Here is a 23,118-nt window from a genome sequence, read left to right as displayed (position 1 = left end):
AATATTAAAAAATATATATGTAAGTCATATCTGTATGCAATTTCTACATGAAAAATACTTAATACATAAGTTATGAAGCATAATAATAGGATAAACACCTGTAAGCCCACCATCCATCCACCTGAACAGACTAGTACCAAGTCCCACTGCAGCTCCCTGCAGGCTTCTCTCCTGCCCGCCACCCTACCTACCCTTCTCCTGGAGGTACCCACTAGCACGACCTTTTAAGTCACTCTCTGGGACACCTGGTGGCGGGGGTGCTCAGTCGTTAAGCGTCTGCCTTCAGCTCAGTTCATGACCCCCAGGGTCCTGAGATCGAGTCCTGCATTAGGCTCCCCGATCGGTGGGAAGCCTGCTTCTCCCTCTGCCTGAGGCTCGCTCTGCTTGTGCTCTCTCTCTCTCAGGCAAATAAATAAGTAAATTCTTAAAAATTAAAAAAAAAAATAAAGAGACTCTACCATCCTGTGTACAAATTATTAAAAAAAAAGTCACTCCCTTGCATTTCTTTGTAGACGTCCTACATATAAGTAGCCCTTACTCTTTAATTCTGCTTGCCTTTGAAGTGTAAATATGGGTACTGTACTAAAGTTTCCTGCAATTTTGCTTTTATTCAAAATTGTGTGAGAAACTTTCACATTGGGATGTGCTGCTGTGGTTCATTCATTTTCACTGATGCCTAGTACTTCGTTGTGTAAGTCTCCCACAACAGAGACACACTGCTGCTGCTGAACATCTGTTGCTTCTAGTTACTTTTTTGCTATGCTGAACAGTGTTGCTCCAAACTTTCTTTACAATACACTTGCCCAAGTTTCTCCAAGGCCTGTTTCTAGGAGTGGAATCAAGGAGTTGTAAAGTATACACATGTTCAAATTTGTTAGCTAATGCCAAATTGTTTCCCAGACTGGTTACCCAACACACACTGCTGCCAGAAGTGTATGTAAGTGTTCCACATTTTCACAAAGTGCTCCACATCCTCCCTCATGCTTCCTATTGTTTAATTTATTTTCTTCAATCTGGTGGATTAAAATGGAATATTGTTTTGGTTTTCTTTGGGTCACTCAATGTGGTTTTAATTTGCATTTCCTCGATTACTAATGAAGTGAGCATTTTTTCTGAAGGATTTCCTCTTCTGTGAAAGGCTTGTTCATATTGTTTTGCCCACTTTTGCCCCGATTTTCTTTTCTCTGTATCATTACATAAAGTTTGTATATTCCAAATATTAATAAATTGCCAGTTATATATGAGTGCTAAGTATGTTCTTCTACTCTGTGACTTGTCTTTTCACCTTATGATTTTTGGTAAACAGAGGCCCTTCATTTTAGTGTAATTAAATTTATTACTCTTTTCCTTTAGGGTTGGCACTTTTTACATTTCATTCTAAAAATTCTCCCCTATCGCAAGATCACAGAGAAATTTTTCTTTTTTGCCCCAATGGCTTTATCATATTTTTTATATTCATTTTTTTATTGTGTTATGTTAGTCACTATACTGTACATCACTAGTTTTTGATGGAGTGTTCCAGGATTCATTGTGTATAACACCTAGTGCCCATTATAGCACGTGTCCGGTGATGGGTATAAAGGAGACATTTTTCTCTATCAGTGTTTCTTTGTGAGTGGGAAGGTGACTGGCATATAGGGCATACTTATGTGGGGCTGCCTCTCACATTGCAGGACACTTTAGTATCGTTTCCATCATCATAACAACCCCAAGCATCCCTATACATTTTCAAATGTTCCCTAGGTAGAGGTACTGCTGGTTGAAAACCCCCAAGTATATTTTCTTCTAAAAGTTTGAAGTAGTTCATGCACTCAGAATTGATTTTTGTGTTTGATGTGAGTGTTTATTATTTTATTATTTCTTTGTGGATAGCCAACCTCCCCAACACCAGTTATTATAGAGTTAATCCTTTCCCACACTGATCTGCAATGCTACCTGTTATACATCAAATTTCCAAATAGGTATAGGCCTATTCTTGAGTTTTCTGTTCTGTTCTCTTGGCCTATTTGTCAAACCTCTGTCTTAATATTACACTCTTTTAAGTACTATAGCTGTATTAGAAATCTGAATATCCAACAGAGTAAGTTTTTCTACTGTGCTGCTCTTCAGGAATGCCTTGGCTTTGTCTTTGCACTCCTGTATAAATTTTATAACTGGCTCGTTCAACTCCATGAAAAACCCCGTCGAGATTTTGCCTGGAATAACGCTGACTGTGGTTGATTCAGGGAGAAAGGATATCTTTACAATATTGAGTAGCCCTACTTGTGAACAGGACACAGCTCTGCATTTCAATAGTTTTAGAATTTCCTCCATAAAGCATCTCTGGCACATCTTTTATTAGATTTTCTTCATAGATAACTTCTACTTTTATTGCTACAGTATCTTTTTAAAGAGGTATTTTTGGTTCTCGTTGTTGGTGTATGGAAATGAGACTTATCTTTCTACATTCTCGCCGAAATGTACTCTAATCAGACTTTTCCACTTAGCTCCATCAAAACTGCTCTTGGCAAGGTCACCCATAACTGCACTGTTGCTAACCCCAACGGTCAAATCTCGGTCCTCATCTCCCTTGGTTTGTCAGCAGCATATGATGCAGTTGATCATGACCTTCTCCTTAAAACACTTTCTTTACTTTGCTTCCAGGAAAGCACACAACTTTTGATTTTCTTCTTACCTCACTGGTTTTTCCTCTCTCAGTTGTCTTTACTCATTCTTTCTCATTTCTCCAACACATCAATTTTGGACTGTTCCCAGGGGCCAGGCCTGAAACCTCTTCTCTTTTCTAGCTATCCACACTTCCTTGGTGATCCCATCCGTTCTCATGGTTTTAAATTCTATCTATATTTTAACACCCAATTTTGCAATGCTAGTTCAACTCCCTGTCTGGATTTACCATTGTATGTGCTACATGTATATATGTACATATAGGTATATACATACACACACAGATGACTGATACACATACCCACACACACACACACACACACACAAATGATATATATATATTCCTTTGACCTACTGCAATTCAACATGTCCCAACTGAACTCTAACTTACTACCTGACACTGAGCCTCCCACAGTCTTCTCTACCTCAGTTGCTCATTCCCATCATTCCAGTTGCTCAGAGCAATATCTTTGAATCCTTGCTTCCTCTTGCACCACTCATAGTATGGCAGCAAATTCTCCTTACTCTACTTTCAAAATATATAGAGATTCATTACACATCTCATAATCTACACTGATACCACACTAGTTCAAGCCACAATTACCTTTGCAAAAACAGCTTTATTGAGGGGCGCCTGGGTGGCTCAGTCAGTTAAGCGTCTGCCTTTAGCTCTGGTCCTGATTCCAGGGTCCCTGCTCAGTGGGGAGCCTGTTTCTCCCTCTCCTCCCCTCTTGTGTGCACTCTTTCTCTCTCTTTTGCAAATCAATCAATCAATCAATCAATAACCAGCTTTATTGAGATACAATCTGCATACCATATGATCCACCCACTCAGTGTACAAGTCAATGTTTTTGGTATATTCACAGCGTATGGGCCCATTGCTACTAATTTTGTATCTTTGTTCCCCCTAAAAGAAACAAGGATTCATTAGTGGTCTCTTTAGCCCCTTACCTCATGTTGCCCTAGGCAACCATTAATTTACTTTTTGTCTTTATAGATTTGTCTATTCTGAACATTTCACATGGAGTTATATAATATATGGTCTTCAGGTACTTCATTCCTCTTTATTGCCAAATAGTGTTCCACAATATGGATATATCATGTCTTATTTATACATTGATCAGCTGATGGACATTTGGGCTATTTCCACTTTTTGGCTAATATGAATTATGCTGCTATGAACATTTGCTTACAATTTTTTTGTGTGGACATATGTTTTCATTGGGTATATGCCTAGGAATGGAATTGCTGAGTCATAAGGTAACTCCACATTTAGTATTTTGAAGAATTACTAGCCTGTTTTCCAAAGCAGCTGCACCATTTTACATTCCCACTGGAGATGTGTGTGGCTTCCATTTCTCCACATCTTTGTTACCGCTTGTTATTATCTATCGTTTTTACTGCAGCCATCCTAGTGGGTATGAAGTGGTACCTTATGGTTTGGATTTGCATATCTGTAATGATTAATGTTGTTGAACATTGTTGGTCATCTGTATATCTTTTTGTATCTACTTCTTATCCAAATCCTTTGCCTATTTTTAAATTGAATTGTCATTTATTATTGAGTTATAAGGGTTTTGTTTTTTATATTCTAGATACAAGTCCTATGTCAGATACGTGATTTGCAAGTATTTTCTCCCATTCTAGGAGTTGTCTTCCCATTTACTTGAAGATCTCATTTGTAGCACAGAAAAATTTTAATTTTGATGAAGTCCAATTTATCTTTTTTTTTCTTTTTCTGCTTATGTTTTTGGTACTGTATCTAGGAAACTATTGCCTAATATAAGGTCATAAAAGCTTATGCCAATGTTTTCTTCTAAGAGTTTTATAGTTTTGGCTATTATGTTTAGAAATTTGATACATTTTGAGTTAATTTTTATATGTGACGTGAAGTAGAGATCTAACTTCATTCTTTTGCATGTTGTCTCAACATCATTTCTGTGATTTCTGAAAAGACTATTTTTCTTGTACTGAGTTGTTTTGGCACCCTTGTCAAAAGTCAATTGACCATAAATATGAAGGTTTATTTATGGACTCTCAATTTTGTTCCTTTATTTCTCTATCTATCCTCATGTCAATACCACACTATTTTGATTACTTTAGCTTAATGTTTTAAGTTTTGAAATCTGAAATAATTATCTCAAATTTGTTAGGAGGATTCTTTTCTTTTCTATTTTTTTGGAAGAGTTTGAAAGGATTGCTTTTGATTTTTCTTTAAACATTTGGTAGAATTCACCAGTGAAGCCATCTGGTCTTGCACCTTTCTTTGGTGGGAGGGTTTTGAACATTAATCCAATCTGTTTAATTGTTACAGATCTCTGCAGTTTCTATTTCTTCTTGAGTCTTCAGTTTTGGTTGTGTATGACTTTCTAGGAATTTTCTCATTTCATGAGGTTATATGATTTGTTGGCACACAATTATTCATAGCATTCCTCTTATAATCTTTTTTTTTTTTTACAAAAATTTTTGCTTGTGATGATTTTTAAGATCTACTGTCTTAGGAACTTTCAAATATGTAATACAATATGACTAAATATAGTCACCATGCTGCAAATTTATCTCCATGACTTATTTACTTTATAATTTGAAATTTTTACCTTTTGACCCCCTTCACCCATTTTGCCCAACCCCCTCCTCTGGCAAACACCAATCTGTTCTCTGAGTTTTTTTTTTTTAAAGATTCCATGCATAAGTGAGATCATACAGTATTTCTCTTCCTCTTTCTGACTTATTTCACTTAGAATAATGCTCTCAAGTTCTATCCATTGTGTTGCAAATGGCAAGATTTCATTCTTTTTAATGGCTGAATAGTATTCCTACATGCATGAGCTTGCACATGTGCGGATGAACAACCTAAGTGTCCATTGATGGATGAATGGATAAAGAACATGTGATACAAATATTCAAATTAGTGTATTAATTTTCTTCGTGTAAATACCCAGAAGAATACTCATGATTTGCTGGATCAAATGGTAGTTCTATTTTTATTTTGAGGAATGTCCAAGCTGTTTTCTGTACCAACTTCCATTTCCATTGAGAGTGCACAAGGGTTTCCTTTTCTCCACATTCTAACACTTGTTATTTCTTGTCTTTTTGATAAGACATCCTAACAGATATGAGGTGATATTTCATTGCAGTTTTGATTTGCATTTCCCTGATGATTAGTGATGTTGAGCACTTTTTTGGGAGGAGGGAAAAGGTACCTGTTGGCCATCTCTATGCCTTTTTTGGAAAAATGTCTATTCAGATTCTCTGCCCATTTTTAAATCAAACTGGGCTTTTTTGGCTATTGAATTGTAATATGATCATTTTATTTCTGTAAAACTGGTAGTAATGCCTTGACTTTCATTTCTGATTTTAATAATTTGCACTTACATCATTTTTCCCCTGGTCCATCAACTTAAATGTTTGTCAATTTTGTTGATACTTTCAAATAATAAATTCTGTTTTCATTTATTTTCTGTTTTTTTTCCTATTCTCTATTTCATTTATTCTCTCTTTAGTCTTTTTAAAAAAGATTTTATCTATCTATTTATTTATTTAGTTAACAGAGAGAGAGAGAGAGGAAGAGAGAAAGAGAGAGAGCACTCATAAACACAAGCAGAAGGAGTGGCAGGCAGAGACAGGGAGAAGCAGGCTCTTCACTGAGCAAGGAACCTGATGTGGGGCTCGATCCCAGCATCCTGGGATCATGACCTGATTCAAAGGCAGATACTTAACTGACTGAGCCACCCAGGTGTCCTCACCCCCACCCCCCAGTCTTTTTAATATCCTTTCTTCTGTTTGCTTTGGGTTTAGTTTGCTCTTCTTTCTGGGGTTTCATAAAAGTGAAAGGTTAGGTTGTTGATTTGAGATATTTCTTTTTAATATAGGGGTTTATAGCTACAAATTTCCCTCTGAGCACTGCTTTGGCTGCATCCCAGAAGTTTTGGTATGTTGTTTCTTCATTTTCATTCACCTCAAAGTATTTTCTTTCTTTTTTTAAAAAAAAGATTTTATTTATTTATTTGAGAGAGAGAGTAATCAAGAGAGTGAGCACAAGGAGGGCAAAGGGCAGAGGATGAGGGAGAAGCAGACTCCCTGGCTGAGCAGGGGGCCCAACATGGGGCTCAATCTCAGGACTCTGGGATCATGACCTGAGCGGAAGGCAGATGCATAACTGACTGAGCCACTCAGGTGCTTCTCAAAGTAACTTCCCTTGTGATTTCTTCTTTGACCCATTAGTTATTGAGGTTTCTTAATATTAGTACTGTTTAATTTCTACATATTTGTGAATTTTCAATTTCCTTTTGTTATTGATTTCTACTTTCCTTCCATTGTGGTCAGAAAACATAGTTTGTATGATCTCATTCCTTCAATGTTTTATGACATAGCCACTATTTTTCAGTGGAGTATTCTTAGATGAATGTCACGTCTAGTTTAGTGTTGTTCAAGTATTTTATTCCCTTGATCTTTTACCTGGTTATTCTATCCATTATTGAAAATGAGTATGGAATTCTAAAATTATTATTGTTTGTCTATTTCTCTCTTCCACTCTGTCTGTTCTGTCAAGTATTGCTTCATGCATTTGGGGGCTTTGTTGTTAGGTGCATGTTTTTATAATTGTATCTTCCTGACAGATTGACCTGTTTATCATTATTTCATCAACTTTGTTCCCATCCCTCTCCTTTATGTTGTTATTGTCAAATATACTTTATTTCTGCATATTATATTCCCAACACTTTTATGCAATTGCCTTTTAAATCAGTCAAGAGAGGGAAGTGGAAGAAAGATGCAATTATATGGTCTTTTCTAACCACTCGCATAATTACTTTCACCGATTTCTTTGTTTTTCAGATCGATTCACATTACTGTCGGACATCACTTGCTTTTAGCCTTGAGAAAACTTAGTATTTCTTTTAAGAAAGGTATGCTGGCAGTAAATTCTCTCAGGTTTTTTTTTTTAATTTGGGAATACCTTTATTTCGACTTCATAATTGCTCAATATATAATTCTTGGTGCTTTTTGAAAAATTTTCAATGGTTTGACTATTCCATCCTATCGCCTTCTTGCTTCCATTGTTTTTTTAATAGGAAGTCAGTTATTAATATTATTGGGGTTCCCTTGTATGTAATGAATCTCTTTTTCTACTCCTGCTTTCATGATTTTCTCTTCGTCTTTCAGTATTTTACTGTGATGGCTCTGGGTATGATCTTTTTGTCTTTACTTAGAATTATTTGAGTTTCTTGGGTGTATAGATTGATTTTTTTCATTAAATTTGAGAGGTTTTCAACAATTATTTCTTTGAATATCTTTTCCTGTCCTTTTTGTACTCTTCTCTTTTTCTAATACTACCACTATGCATATGTTGATGCACTCAGTTGTATTCCACATTTCTTTGAGGTTCTGTTCATCTTCATTTTTTTCTCTGTTCTTCAGATTGCATAATTTCTGTCGATATGTCTTCAAGTTCACGGGTTTTTTCTTCTCCAACTCAAATCTACCATAGATCTCCTTCTTACAAATTTTTATTTCTTATTGTACTGTTCAACTCCAGAATATCCCTTTGGTTCTTTTTATAATTTCCATCTCCTTATTGATAATCTATATTTGTTGAAACATTGCCATCATACTTCCCTTTACTTCTTTAAGCATGGTTATGTTTGGTGCTTTGAACTTACTTTTAAGAACTCCTTTATAATCTTTGTTTGCTAAGTTTACTGTCTGAGCCTCTTCAAAGACTGTTTTTAGTGCTTCTTTCTCTCTCTTTTCTCTGTGTATGAGTCACACTTTCCTGGTTTTTTTTTGTTTTGTTTTTGTTTTTTTTGCATGTCTTGCAATTTTTTGTTGAAACCCAGACATTTGAGATAATATATGGTAGGAAGTCGAGGATACTGATTCCCCACCTCATCCCAGGGGCGGTAGTCATTAATTGCTTGATTTTTTGTTTAATACCTTGAATGAACTTTGGGAAGTTTATCCTCCCTGAAGTGTGAAGCTTCTGATGTTTCTGCTCAGATTTTCTCCCTTTAAAAATTTTTTTTATCTATTCATTTGTCAGAGAGAGAGAGAGAGAGAGAGAGAGAATGAACAGGGGGAGCAGCAGGCAGAGGAAGACGAAGAAGAAGGCTCCCCACTGAGCAGGTAGCCTGATGTGGGGCTTGATCCCAGGATGCTGGGACCATAACCTGAGCCAAAGGAAGATGCTTAATCAACTGAGCCACCCAGGCACCCCCTTCTCCCTTGTTGTTGTTTTTTTTTTTAAAGATTGCATTTATTTATTTGACAGACAGAGATCACCAGTAGGCAGAGAGGCAGGCAGAGAGGAGGAAGCAGTCTCCCTGCTGAGCAGAGAGCCCGATGTGGGGCTGGATCCCAGGACCCTGGGATCATAACTTGAGCCGAAGGCAGAGGCTTTAACCCACTGAGCCACCCAGGCACCCTTCTCCCTTGTTTTTATCTTTTAGCCTGACTATATTGGGTTGGCACAAGCCACTTATCATTAAGGTTGTGCTTAAGTTTCCTAAACTGGTTTGATTTTTAACCTTCATCATTGGATCTTTGTGGTTTGGAGGCTGCTTTAATAGTTCAGGGGGTTTATACTTTTTGCCCCCTGTTCAACCAGGGACTAGCAGAGTAAAAACTAAAGTTCTTAAGGTAATCTACATGGCCTTACATTTCTGGCTCCCTGTTTAATCTTTGACCTCATCAACTACTACTCTTCCTCTCATTCACTCAAACCCAGACACACTGTACTTGCTCTTCATCCAACAAGTCAGGCACACTCCCAATACTACCCTTGTGTGGTTTTGGTATTAAAGTTATATTAGTCTCACAGAATGAGGTTGGAAATGTTCTTTTTTCCCCTACTCTTTGGAATAATTTTCACAATACTGGAATTAATTCTTTTTTGAATATTTGACAAAACCATCTAGACTTAGTGGTTCTCCTTCTGAGAATATTTTAACTATTGACTGAATTTATTTAATGGTTATATAACTACTCATGTTTTCTATTTCTTTTTGAATCAGTTTTGGTAGTTACCTTTTTCTATTTGTTCATTTGGTCTACACTTTAAAAAATTCTTTTAAAGATTTTATTTATTTATTTGACACACACAGAGATCACAAGTAGGCAGAGAGGCAGGCAGAGAGAGAGGGATTAGCAGGCTCCCCGCTGGCTAGGGAGCCCAATGTGGGGCTTGATCCCAGGACTCTGAGATAAAGACTTGAGCTGAAGGCAGAGGCTTAACCCACTGAGCCACCCAGGTGCCCTAATTTTTCTTTCTATTTAACATTCCTTCTTATAGCTCAGAAATTCCTTTTTGGATAATTTTCCTTATTTAGTAACAAATGGTGATAACATTAAAAAGGTTTTAATATTAAAATGTGTTCATGTTGCCTTTATCCTCTCTAAGATAAAAATTCTTTTCTCTAATTTTCAATTTTATATTCTAACCTGGCTTCCATTGTTGCTATTAGTCTAATTGCCATTCTTTTGTACATGATTGGTCTTTTCCTTCCAGCTTCTTTTAAGATTTTTATCTTCGCTCTGGTGTTCTGCAGTTCAATTCTGTGGCATGTAAATATTAGTTTCTTTTGCTTATCTTTCTGGAATTTCTTAGGCTTCCTGAATTTTCAGATTGTTGCTTTTTGAAAATTTTGGACATTTTTCAGCTATGATTTATCTGAACATTTCTTCCCCTTTTTCTATTATTTCTTTTTAGAATTCTAAAGAGATTTGTGTTGGACCTTCTTGCTCTACCTTCTTTATTTCTTAATCACTTATATTTTTATATTTTTATCTCTTTTTATCTCTGTGTATATTCTGTGATTTTTTTAGATCTATTTTTCAGTTTTCTAGTTTCTCTCCAACTGATGTGTAAACCTTCATTGAGGTTTCTAAGGTCAATTATATTTTTCATTTCTAGTTATTATATTTTGTTTGTTTTTCAAACCCAGCCGGTTATTTATTTATTTATTTTTGTCTCTTGCTCTTTGCTCTATACTTTCATTTCTTGAAATGTGCTTAACATATATATTTTATATTCTGTATATAATTTCAATATCTAAAATCTTTGTGGGTCTGATTGTTTTATTTTTTTCCCCCTGTTGATTTCTCCCCACTGGTAGCTGGTTTTCTTGTGTAAATTGTGACTCAATTGTGAAGTGGTGCCTGTCAGAACTCTCTGAGGGATTTCCATGAGGCCTGGGAGAAAGGCTGCTTTCTCCCATGAAAGATTTCCATTTGATTTTTCCTGGTCCTTGAGATGTCCACTTTAAATTATAATTCTTGGCTTGTGACTTTTTGGGCTATTCACATGATATATATTAAGACTCCAAACTCAGGTGCCATGAATTCTCAGGAAGGTATGTTTTTATTTTTAATATTTTTAATTCTACCTAAGGCTAATACTTAGACAAAAAACTTTCCTTATTGGCTATTCCTTCCCTCCAGCTCTAGACTTGTCAAATCACTAGCCACACATAACATAAGTTGATTTAGGTTTAAATCAACTGAAATAAAATAAAAATTTAGTTCCTCAGTTTCACTAGCCACATTTCAAGTGCTCAGTAACCACATGTGGCTAGTGGTTGCCAGATAGAGGACATTTCTATCATCAGAGAAAGTTTTATTGAATACTGCTGCTTTAGAATATTTTGATCTACATATGCCCCCAGGGTGTGTGGTGGCTTCAGCACTAGGTTATACATCCTTGAACAAACTCTTGGCAATTCGTGTTTTTAGTCTGTATGCTCTCAAAGATGTCTAAGTCCTAATCTCTAGAACCTGTGAATATGCCACCTTGTAGACGTGATTCATTTAAGTATCTTGAGATAGAGAGATTATCCTGGATTATATGGGTAAATTCAATGTAAACACAAGTGTCCTCATAAGGGAAATAAGAAAGCAGAAAAGACACAGAGAGGCGATGTGGTAATAGAAGCCGAGGTTTGAGTGATGCACTTTGAAGATGGAGGAAGAAGGCACAAGTCAGGGAATGAAGGAGGCCTCCAGAAGCTAGAAAAGGCAAGGAAACAGATTCTTCCCTAGAACCCCCAGAAGGAATGTAGTCCTGTGACCATTTTAGATTTCTGGCCTCCCAAACTATAAAAGAACAAATTTGTGTTGGTTTAAATCATTATGTTTGTGATGATGTTATAGTTGTGATAAGAGACTGAAACAAACTATGAAAGGGGCCAGTTAAGAAAGGCTTTGTTTTATTATACCAGAAACATGTGTCTGCCTGCTGGCACTAGTTATCATTTTAACATCTCATTTCCCCTTCCTATACTTCTTTTTGGCTCTAAGGGTACAAGGCCCATGGCAAACAGCAATTTTAAGGGGAGAATGATATAGGAATCTATACTCTCATTCATTTATTCAATAACTATAAATATATACTGAGCACTTATCATGTTGCAAGCACTGCTTTTGGTGCATGACATAAAGAAAAATTTCTGTCCTCAAGAAACTAAAATTCTAGAGGAGGGACAGATTGATGAATAATAAACATAATAAATAAGTAAATTACACAGTATGTTGGCAGATGATTAGTGCCACAGGTGAAAAAAAAATAGTAAAGGGGTGATTGTGAGTGGCCAGGGGAGAGGATGAGCAGCTGTAGTATTATATAAGGTAGTCAGGGTAGTCTCATTGAAAAAGCAGCAACAGAGCAAAGATTTGAAGAAGTGAGGGGCTTTGTCATGCAAATATCAGGGGGAAAACAATTCTAAGCAGAGGGAACATCCAGTGCAAAACACTGAAGTGGGAGTGTGCCTGGTCCCTTCCAAGAACAGCAAGACCAAGGTGGTGGAAAACAGAGTAGTAGGAAATGAGGTCAGAGAAGTTACAGAAGCCAGATCATGTAGGGCCTTGTCGGCCATTACAAGGACTTAAGTTTAACATAGAGAAGGACCCCAGAGTTTTTGGGTAGAGAAGTGTACAATTAGCATAAGTCTCAGAATACGTAGGAAAAGATATAGCTATTAAAGAATGAATAAGTTTCTAGGTGCTTTGAGTGGCAAGCTGACTTGGTTCTAAGCACTGCACTTTTTATATCCACTAGTTTCCTGGACTTTTCTACTTGCATATTAGTGAATCAAACTCAAATTGCTCTAAAATAAAGTCATGATGGTCCATCCTAAATCCTTTCCTCCTCTTCTGTTCCCTGTCCCAGTTAATGCTATCTGACTGGAAATCTTGGAGTCATCTCCTGATTCTGCTTTCTCCCACCTTGTTGTGTCAAAATAGATGCCCAGCATTGTCAGTTTTACTCCTCTTCTCTGTTCCATCTGCCTTTACCTTGGTTCAAACTCTCATCTCTCATCGGACCACTGCAGTCACCTCCACAGTTCTATAACCTGTCTACCAGCTTCACTGCAGCTATCACAGGGCCCAAAGTGATCATATCACCCCCTCTTTTAATGATCTCTACTGGTTCCTATTGTTTATAGAATCTTCCCCAACCTTTCCCCCAGTCTCATTTTTCAATATGCTTCTTTCCTTCCACACACTATACTCTAGACATACTGAAGTTCTCATTGTAATTCAAGCATATTACAGCCTATCACACGTGAACATGTGCCTGAAAACCAATACATGCTAGCCATTATTATCATCACCACCTAACAACAGGTTTCTTCTTCCAGGAATGCCTTTACTCCCTTTCACCAACTGAAAAAATACTTATAAACCCTTCTAGTAAATTTAAATGCCACTTCCTCCATGAAGATAGGTTTTGTTACTGCTCCCTATGTATACCTTCAGCATTCTGTATTTACAGCCCCTGTACCATTTAATACAATGCACTGTGATTATTTGATTACAGATCTGTCTCCTCCATCAGACTGTAAGCACTTTAAGGGCAAGGATCATATCTTATTGATTTTTTAACCTCCCAGCAGCTAGCAGTGTCCAGCCCAAAGGAGGTACTCAATTATTATTTGGTGAAATAAAGATTGATTGAAATGATTTGGGAAAAATATCTGACTGTACTAGTCAAGAAGAAAGAACAGAAAAAGGGACAGAATTTCATATACAAAGTAGCTGGCCTAAAAGCTCAGAGGTGGGAGGGATAGCTAGAAAAAGGCTAAAATTGAAGGTGGGGGCTGGGTTATAGTGGGAGACAAGAGCAAAAAGGAAGGGTTGGGTGGTGCTAGGTGGGGAAGTGCTGTGAAGCCACCCCCAAAGCCTGGGTTTGCATTTGAATGAGTATGGAGTTCTTGGAGAGTTACTAGAGCCACAGTAGAAGTGAAGCCAAGGACCTGTGCTGCAAGGCTGGAAGGAGGGAAGGAAGGAGGCCAGCCAGTGGGCAGTCACATTAACCCAGAGCAGACTGGGCATGGCAAGCATGGTGAGAGCTTTAAGGAGATACAGAAAAGGAGGGGCATGAACTTGGTGAATCATTCCGTATGAGAGAAGACACAAAGGTAGTGAGAATTGCTGAAAACGATGAAAAGTAGAGTGGATGCAGAGAATGAACATGAGACCAGGTGTTAGATAATCAGTGTTGTTATGGTACAAAAATTATTCCCTATCAATTTGGCCTTTCTGTACCTTATCTTCTTAACCAGTAAAGCAAAGAGGTTTCATATTTAAATTATCAGCAAAGCCTGTCAATTCTCTCAAACATATCTCTTGGATCACTCTTTTCATCTTCACTGCCACCTCCCTAGTCCAGGCCCCAACACTTCTCACCTGGACCACTGTATTAGTCTTCACAGTGCTCTCCCTGCATCCTGTCTTGTTCCCACACTATTTGGTTTTTATACAATAGTTAGCATCATCTTTTAAAAATGTCAATTAGATTATGTTACGCCTCTGTTTAAAAACCTATTGGTTTCCACTGCTCTTAGAGTCAGATCACACTCCTTACCTAGGCCAACAAGATTCCCCAGTGGCGAGGCTCCTGCCTGCTCTCTGACCTGTCCTGCCTTGCTTGCTCCTCACTCAATACACCTTAGTCACATGACCTTTCTCCTGGAATGCAGCTTTGTCAGGCAGGGTTCTTTACATCTTTGGTACTTTAGACCTAGATTTGATCCCCTCAGAGAGGTCAACCCTGATCTCTGATCATTTGTTTATTTTCTTCTTAGTACTTATCACAATCTGTAATTATTATTTGTGTACTATTGATCTCCCAGGAGATTACAAGTTCTAAAAGATAGGACTCTTCTGTCCACTTCACTATTTTATCTCCAGTGTCCAGCACAAAATGAGAGGTCAATGAACATTTGTAAGTGAACAAATAAATGAATGAATGAAAAGGGTGATAGAAAAAGAGTTCACCAAAAACGATGTAGTGAAGAAATGGGGATGAAGGGAGATTTTGAAAAGAGTTCCACTGGGTCTTGAGAATAGCAAATCTGGTTTCACCCAGCTTGTACTAATAAACTATTAAAAGGAATTGGAGACAGGAGACAGAGGGCTCAGGCACCAAATCATGGAGAATCACAGAAGCTGGGGCCAGTGGAATTCAGTTCAATTCACCAGAAATTTAATGAGCATTTGCTATGTGCCAGGCTCTATGCTGGGCACTCACTGTTGGGGATATAAAGATGTGTAAATGTACACTTCACGAATTTATATTTGAGAAACCAAAGGTAAAAGGAAGTGCAAACGATGATAAAAAACAGAATTTGATCAAAGGACTCTGAGGGCTCCTAAGAAGGGGTTCAGAGAAGGGTTTAAGGAGTTACTATGACAACGAAGTCAGCAAGTTCCAGTCCACAGTGCAACAAGAACACAGACGCCATCTTCTGCTCTTCCTTACAAAATACTTAAAAAAAAAAAAAGATTTTATTTATTTATTTGACAGAGATCAGAAGTAAGCAGAGAGAGAGACAGGAGGAAGCAGGCTCCCTGCTGAGCAGAGAGCCCAATGTGGGGCTCGATCCCAGGATCCTGGGATCATGACCTGAGCCGAAGGCAGAGGCTTTAACCCACTGAGCCACCCAGGCACCCCCAAAATACTTTTTTAAAAGTAGGATGAAAAGCAAAATATTTTTTAAATTAAAAAAATTTTAGTTAACACATACTGTATGCTTAGTTTCCAGAGGTAGAATTTAGTGATTCAACAGATGCATACAGGACCCATTGCTCATTACATCACCTGCCCTTCTTAATGCCCATCACCAGTTACCCCATCTCCCCACCCCCCTTCCCTCCAGCAACCCTCAGTTTGTTTACTATAGTTAAGAGTCTCTTATGGTTTGTCTCCCTCTTTGCTTTCATCTTACTTTAGTCTTCCTTTCCTTCCCTCACCTTCATTTGTTTGGCTTCTTAAATTCCACATATGAGTGAAATCATAGGGTATCTGTCTCTCTCTGACCAACTTATTTCACTTAGCATAATACCCTCTTGTTCCATCCACGTTGTTGCAAATGGCAAGATTTCATTCTTTTTGATGGCTGAATAATATTCCCCCACACATATGTGTGTGTGTATATATATATTTATATATTTTTTCCATATATATATATATGCCACATTTTATTTATCTATTCATCTGTCAATGGACATCTGGCCTCTTTCCATATTTTGCCTATTGTGGACATTGCTTCTATAAATATTAGGGTGCAAGTGCCTCTTTGAATCACTATGCTTGTATCCTTTGGATAAATACCTAGTAGTGCAATTGCTGGGTCATAGCATAACTCTATTTTTAACTTTTTGAGGGACCTCCATACTGTTTTCCAGAGTGGCTGCACCAATGAAAAGCAAAATATTTTTAAAGATGACTTCTGAGGCATTGTGTTAGAGGATAAACAACCAAGTGCAGGAGTTTTCGCCCCGCTAATCACAATTTGTGACATATTGGACAATTTGCTCATTTCTTTTTACAAACTATTATTGAGAACCTACCATGTGTCAGGCCCTTCCATATAAACTATTTTAGTGAATTATTTATCTTTTCTAAAGTTCATTTTTTTCACCTCCCTTTGAAATATAGCAGCCTAGGTTTCTGGTTCCCAAACAAGTGGTGCTTGTACAGACCTGTAGTTATTTCTTCTTGCCTGTAGGTAGCACCCACAATTTTGCACTATAGCAATAGGCTGATATTTTGGTAATATTACCAAAGGCACTAGAGTGTGCTTTGGCTATTTATGAGATGGGGAAAGTGGATGAATAAGCTTAAGAAGTAAAACATAAATTTCTTTGTAGCACTGTTAGATAAGCAAATTTTGAAGTGGTGACCAATGGGGCCTGTCTGCTACAGTTACCCATTGTATATTGAGAAATGGAGACATTAAGGTGCCAAAAAATGACCACCCTAAAATGTCACTAATGTTAAGATAAACTGTAATGTGGGAAACTGTAACATGACTGCTGTGAGCTAATGGTGTAAAGACAGATGCTTTAGATGATGGGGAAAGCAGTATGGGTGGAGGAGAGAAAATCTATCAGTGCATTTCCAGTAATGACCCCAGAGAGGGCTGTCTATTTCTGAACAATGGCTTCTCTGCTTTTGTAGACTGAATTGTTCCTAGTATGGAGGAGGGCAATTTCTCTGGTACGTAGGGTTGATTAAAAAAATCTGGAGAATACCCAATCCCTTTGGTTTACCAAGCAGCTTTCTAGTCTATAACTGGTTTCATGACTGGAATGACCCCATCAGCCAGGAGAGCCTTATGCAGATGATGAAAGCTGTGTCTTGCCCGATGTATTGCTCATTATAAATGACCCACCTCGAAGTCTGCTTTATACATCAGTCTCCGTGGCTTTGGCTGCCCATTCTCTCATTACCCAGAGACTCACCATCCCGGGGGGGGGGGAGGGACTGAAAATAGGAGTGAAATGTGAGGTGGCTAAACTACAGAGCAGACAGGCCAGAGTTTCCCCAAGTGCTGTTCTCCTATGAGGTCTGGTCTGAAGCAGCCAGTGACTTCACCTATTATATTATAGGAATAATCTTATATTTGCACAGTGCTTTTCATTTTCAAAGCACTTTCTTATATATTATCTAATTTTATCATTTTATTTATTATAACTTCTCTAGCTCACACTGCTTGTAAAAACAATAGAATAGTGTAGAATAGTGACAAAGACACCAGAAGAAGCAGTAATATTGTCAGTACGTTGGGGGGTAAAACCTATCTATTATGGGACCTTGGCAAAATAAATCAACTAAAGAAATAAATGTAGTCAAAGTCTAGACTGCAGTAAGGCCCAGAAATTTAGGGATTGGCTTAGAATGACTCTTTGAGTGGAGTAACACAAAGCCATGGTTGTAGATATGTTACTGATGACTTGTGAAACATCCAAGTGTAATTAAGGTGATCAGGGCATATCTGAATGATCAGAATGTACTCAAAGAAAGTTGCAATCTAATCATCTTTACTGTAAACTGTCTAAAGAATAATATGTTACAAAAAGATGGTGCAAGACTTATTTGTTTTTGTTTTTTTTTTTAAAGATTTTATTTATTTATTTGACAGAGAGAGATCACAAGCAGGCAGAGAGTTAGGCAGAGAGAGAAGGGGAAGCAGGCTCCCCGCTGAGCAGAGAGCCTGATGTGGGGCTCTATCCCAGGACACCGAGATCATGACCTGAGCCGAAGGCAGCGGCTTAATCCACTGAGCCACCCAGGCACCCCTAAAAGAGGGATTAGATAGTGAAGATAGGCTACTGTTTGTCCAGCAGTCCCCATTCCTCGCTATGCAGAGTATGGGGGAAGGATGGAAGAGAGAAGTATATGTACTGATCAGTGGCTGGAAAGCAGAGGGAGCTGGGTGGACCATGCATATGACAGAAACACATATTGTGGTCCCTAAGGATGTAGACTCAATTATGAAACAGTCCTCTCTATTTATGATCTTTACTATTCCACTTCCTTCATTCTGAATCCATGTTTTATCAAGTAACCCTTTGGTTAGTAACCCCAGGTCCCTTGATCCTGGGAAAGAAATGCCCTTGGAATAGATTAGACTATTGTGGTTAGCTGGCAGTTATATTCTTATGCTGTAAATTTATTTAATTGCAGTATATTTTACATGTCTCCTCCCATTTTTTTTAATTGTGAAAACTTTCAGATCTATGGAAAAGCTACAAATGCAGTACAGCAAATTTCAACTTCTTCTTAAACTAAATTTACCAATTTACTGATGGATGTCTAATTACTCTAGCACTATCTATTGAAAAGGCTGTGTTTCCTCTATTGAATTGCTTTCAGATCTTAATAAAAAGTCAATTGGCTATATTTGTGTGGGTCTGCTTTTGGGATCTCTATTCTGTTTTCTTGATGTACCTATTCCTTTGCCAATACCACACAGTCTTGATTACTGTAGGTAAATATGAAGTCTTTAAATTAGTTGAGTGATTCCACCTACTTTATCCTTCTTTTGCAAAATTGTTTCAGTTATTCTAGTTCCTTTGTTTTTCTATATAAATTTCATAATAATATTGTATCTTCAAAAACCATGCTGGAATTTTGGTAGGAATTGTATTAAACCTATATATAAGTCTGGCCTCAATGAATGGGTTTGGAAGTATACCATCATGCTCAATTATCTAAAAAGTTTGAGAAGGATTGCTCTTTCTTCTTCCAGTGTTTCATAGAACTCACTGGTAAAGCCATCTTGTCCTGCACTTTTCTTTGTTGGGAGGTTTTTCATTACTAATTTAATTTCTTTACTTGTTACAAGTTTCCTGAGATATTTTACTCCTTCCTGAGTCAGTGCAGGTAATTTGTTTCTTTCTAAGAATCTCATCTAGACTAGTTTGTTAGCATACAATTGTTAATTGTATTTCCTTATGATCTTTTTTAATCTTTGTAAGGTTTGTAGTACCTACTTCCAATTCTGATATTAGTTATTTGCATCTTATCTTTTTTTCTTTATCAGTCTAGCAAAAGTTTTGCCAATTTTGCTGCTGTTCTCAAAGAACCTACTTTTGGTTTTGTTGATTCTCTATATTGTTTTTGTATTTTCTATTTCCTTTAATCTCTGTTCTAATCTTTATTATTTCTTTTCTTTTTTAGATTTAGTTATCTCTTTCTAGTTCCTCAAGGTATAGAGGTAGGTTACTGATTTGATGTCTTCTTTTTATTTATTTATTTTTTAAATTAAAAATTTTTTTTCAGGGTTCCAAAATTCATTGTTTATGCACCAAATCCAGTGCTCCATACAATACGTACCCTCCTTAATACCCACCACCAGGCTCACCAAACCCCCCACGCCTCCAAAACCCTCAGTTTGTTTCTCAGAGTCCACAGTCTCTCATGGTTTGTCTCCCCCTCTGATTTCCCCCAACTCACTTCTCCTCTTCATCTCCCCATGTCCTCTGTGTTATTCCTTATGCTCCATAAGTAAGTGAAACCATAGAATTGACTCTCTCTGCTTGGCTTATTTAACTCAGCATAATCTCCTCCAGTCCCATCCATGTCGATACGAAAGTTGGGTATTCATCCTTTCCGATGGAGGCATACTACTCCATTGTATATATGGATCACATCTTCTTTATTCATCCATCTGTTGAAGGGCATCTTGGTTCTTTCCACAGTTTGGTGACTGTGGCCATTGCTGCTATGAACATTGGGGTACAGATGGCCCTTCTTTTCACTAAATCTGTATCTTTGGGGTAAATACTCAGTAGTGCAATTTCAGGGTCATAGGGTAGCTCTATTTTTAATTTCTTTTTTTTTTAAAGATTTTATCTCTTTATTTGAGAGAGAGAACGAGAGGAGAGAGCATGAGAGGGGAGAGGTCAGAGGGAGAAGCAGACCCCCCACTGAGCAGGGAGCCCAATGTGGGACTAGATCCTGGGACTAGGATGACCTGAGCCAAAGGCAGTTGCTTAACCAACTGAGCCACCCAGGCACCCCCCTATTTTTAATTTCTTAAGGAATCTCCACACTGTTTTCCAAAGTGGCTGCACTAACTTGCATTCCCACCAACAGTGGAAGAGGGTTCCCCTTTCTACACATCCTCTCCAACACTTGTTGTTTACTGTCTTGTTTATTTTGGCTATTCTAACTGGTATAAGGTGGTATCTCAATGTGGTTCTGATTTGAATCTCTCTGATGGCTAATGATGATGAACATTTTTTCATGTGTCTGTTAGCCATTTATATGTCTTCTTTGGAGAAGTGTCTGTTCATGTCTTCTGCCCATTTTTTGACGTGATTATCTGTTTTGTATGTCTTGAGTTTGAGAAGTTCTTTATAGATCTTGGATATCAGCCCTTTGTCTGTAGTGTCATTTGTGAATATCTTTTCCCATTCCATGGGTTGCCTCTTTGTTTTGTTGACTGTTTCCTTTGCTGTGCAGAAACTTTTGATCTTGATGAAGCATTACCCTGATCCGCAAACCAGGCAAAGACCCCACCAAAAAGGAGAATTTCAGACCAATATCCCTGATGGATATGGATGCCAAGATTCTCAACAAGATCCTAGCTAATAGGATCCAACAGTACATTAAAAAGATTATCCACCAGGGCACCTGGGTGGCTCAGTGGGTTAAAGCCTCTGCCTTCGGCTCAGGTCATGATTTCAGGGTCCTGGGATGGAGTCCCATGTCAGGCTCTCTGCTCAGCAGGGAGCCTGCTTCCCTTCCTCTCTCTCTGCCTGCCTCTCTGCCTACTTGTGATCTCTGTCTATCAAATGAATAAATAAAATCTTAAAAAAAAAGATTATCCACCATGACCAGGTGGGATTTATCCATGGGATGCAGGTGTGGTTCAACATTTGCAAATCAATCAACGTGACAGAACAAATCAATAAGAGAAGAGAGAAGAACCATATGGTCCTCTCAATTGAAGCAGAAAAAGCATTTGACAAGATACAGCATCCATTCCCGATTAAAACGCTTCAAAGTATAGTGATAGAGGGAACAGTCCTCAACTTCATAAAATCTATCTATGAAAAACCCACAGCGATTATCATTCTCAATGGAGAAAAGCTGACAGCCTTCCCTTTGAGATCAGGAACATGACAAGGATGCCCACTCTCACCACTCTTGTTCAACAAAGTATTAGAAGTCCTAGCAACAGCAACAGCAACAACAAAGGGAAATAAAAGGTATTCAAATTGGCAACGAAGAAGTCAAACTCTCTCTCTTCGCAGATGACATGATTCTTTATATGGAAAACCCCAAAGACTCCAGCTCCAAACTACTAGAACTCATACAGCAATTCAGTAATGTGGCAAGATACAAAATCGATGTACAGAAATCAGTTGCTTTGTTATACACTAACAATGAAAATATAGAAATGGAAATTAGAGAATTGATTCCATTTACTATAGCACCAAGAACCATAAGATACCTGGGAATAAACCTAACCAAAGAGGTAAAGTTTCTGTACTTGAGGAACTACAGAACACTCATGAAAGAAATTGAAGAACACACAAAAGGATGGAAGAGCATTCCATGCTCATGGATGGGAAGAATAAACATTGTTAAAATGTCTATACTGCCTAGAGAAATCTATACTTTCAATGCCATCCCAATAAAAATTCCACTGGCATTTTTCAAAGAGCTGGAACAAACAATCCTAAAATTTGTATGGAACCAGAAGAGACCCTGAATTGCTAAGGAAATGTTGAAAAAGAAAAACAAAACTGGGGGCATCACATTGCCTGATTTCAAGCTTTACTACAAAGCTGTGATCACCAAGACAGCATGGTACTGGCACAAAAACAGACACATACACCAGTGGAACAGAGTAGAAAGCCCAGATATGGACCCTCAACTCTATGGTCAAATAATCTTCAACAAAGCACGAAAAAATATCCAATGGAAAAGACAGTCTCTTCAACAAATGGTGCTGGGAAAATTGGACAGTTATGTGTAGAAGAATGAAACTCGACCATTCTCTTACACCACACACAAAGATGAACTCAAAATGGATAAAAGACCTCAACGTGAGGCAGGAATCCATCAGAATTCTAGAGGCGAACATAGGCAGTAACCTCTTCGACATCGGCCACAGCAACTTCTTTCAAGACATGTCCTCAAAGGCAAAGAAAACAAAAGCAAAAATGAACTTATGGGACTTCATCAAAGTCTTCTTTTTAATGTAGACACACAGGTATAAATTTCCCTCCGATTATCTCTTGCTGTATCTCAGAAGTTTTGGTACATTGTGTTTTCGGTTTTATCTATCACAAGGTTTTTTCTAATTTGCATTGTGTTTTCTTCCTTGATCCACTGGTTGTTTTAAGATTGCACTGCTTAATTTCCACATATTTTTGAACTTTTTACTTTTCTTTCTGTTATTGTGTTTTAGCTTTATTCCATTGTGGTTGGAGAAGAAGTGTGTATAATTTCAATCTTCCTAAATTTATTAAAACTTTTTTTGTGTCCTAACACAAAATGGTTTATCCTGGGGAATGTTTCATGTGCCCTTGAAAATAATATGCATTTTACTGTTATAGAGGGGAATTGCTCTCTATGTCTGTTTAATTGGTTTAAAATGCTGTTCAAGTCCTCTATTTCTTTACTGCTCTTATGTCTAGATGTTCTATTCATTTTCAAAA

The 23,118-nt window shown here is 37.7% G+C and overlaps 1 protein-coding gene across 4 annotated transcripts in view; it reads right to left on the bottom strand.

The window, feature by feature from the left end:
* HDAC8 (histone deacetylase 8) overlaps positions 1-23,118 on the bottom strand; it is a 223,377-nt gene that overhangs the window by 73,006 nt on the left and 127,253 nt on the right. The window contains exon 12 of one of the 4 annotated variants that reach the window (XR_009401363.1): positions 22,271-22,592. The exons of 2 other annotated variants lie outside the window; for them this stretch is intronic. Coding sequence is in view for 1 of the 2 variants with exons in the window: in XM_059385642.1 (XP_059241625.1) it covers positions 22,581-22,592 (12 nt within the window). In the remaining variant the exon portion in view is untranslated. Of the gene's footprint in view, positions 1-22,270; positions 22,593-23,118 lie in introns of those variants that run through there. One more of the 4 variants, XM_059385642.1, reaches the window with a different exon arrangement.

This window comes from Mustela nigripes, chromosome X (genome assembly GCF_022355385.1).
Source record: "Mustela nigripes isolate SB6536 chromosome X, MUSNIG.SB6536, whole genome shotgun sequence".
NCBI lineage: Eukaryota > Metazoa > Chordata > Mammalia > Carnivora > Mustelidae > Mustela > Mustela nigripes.
The sequence above is the reverse complement of the archived record's forward strand: the minus strand, read 5'-3'. Positions and strand labels throughout refer to the sequence as shown.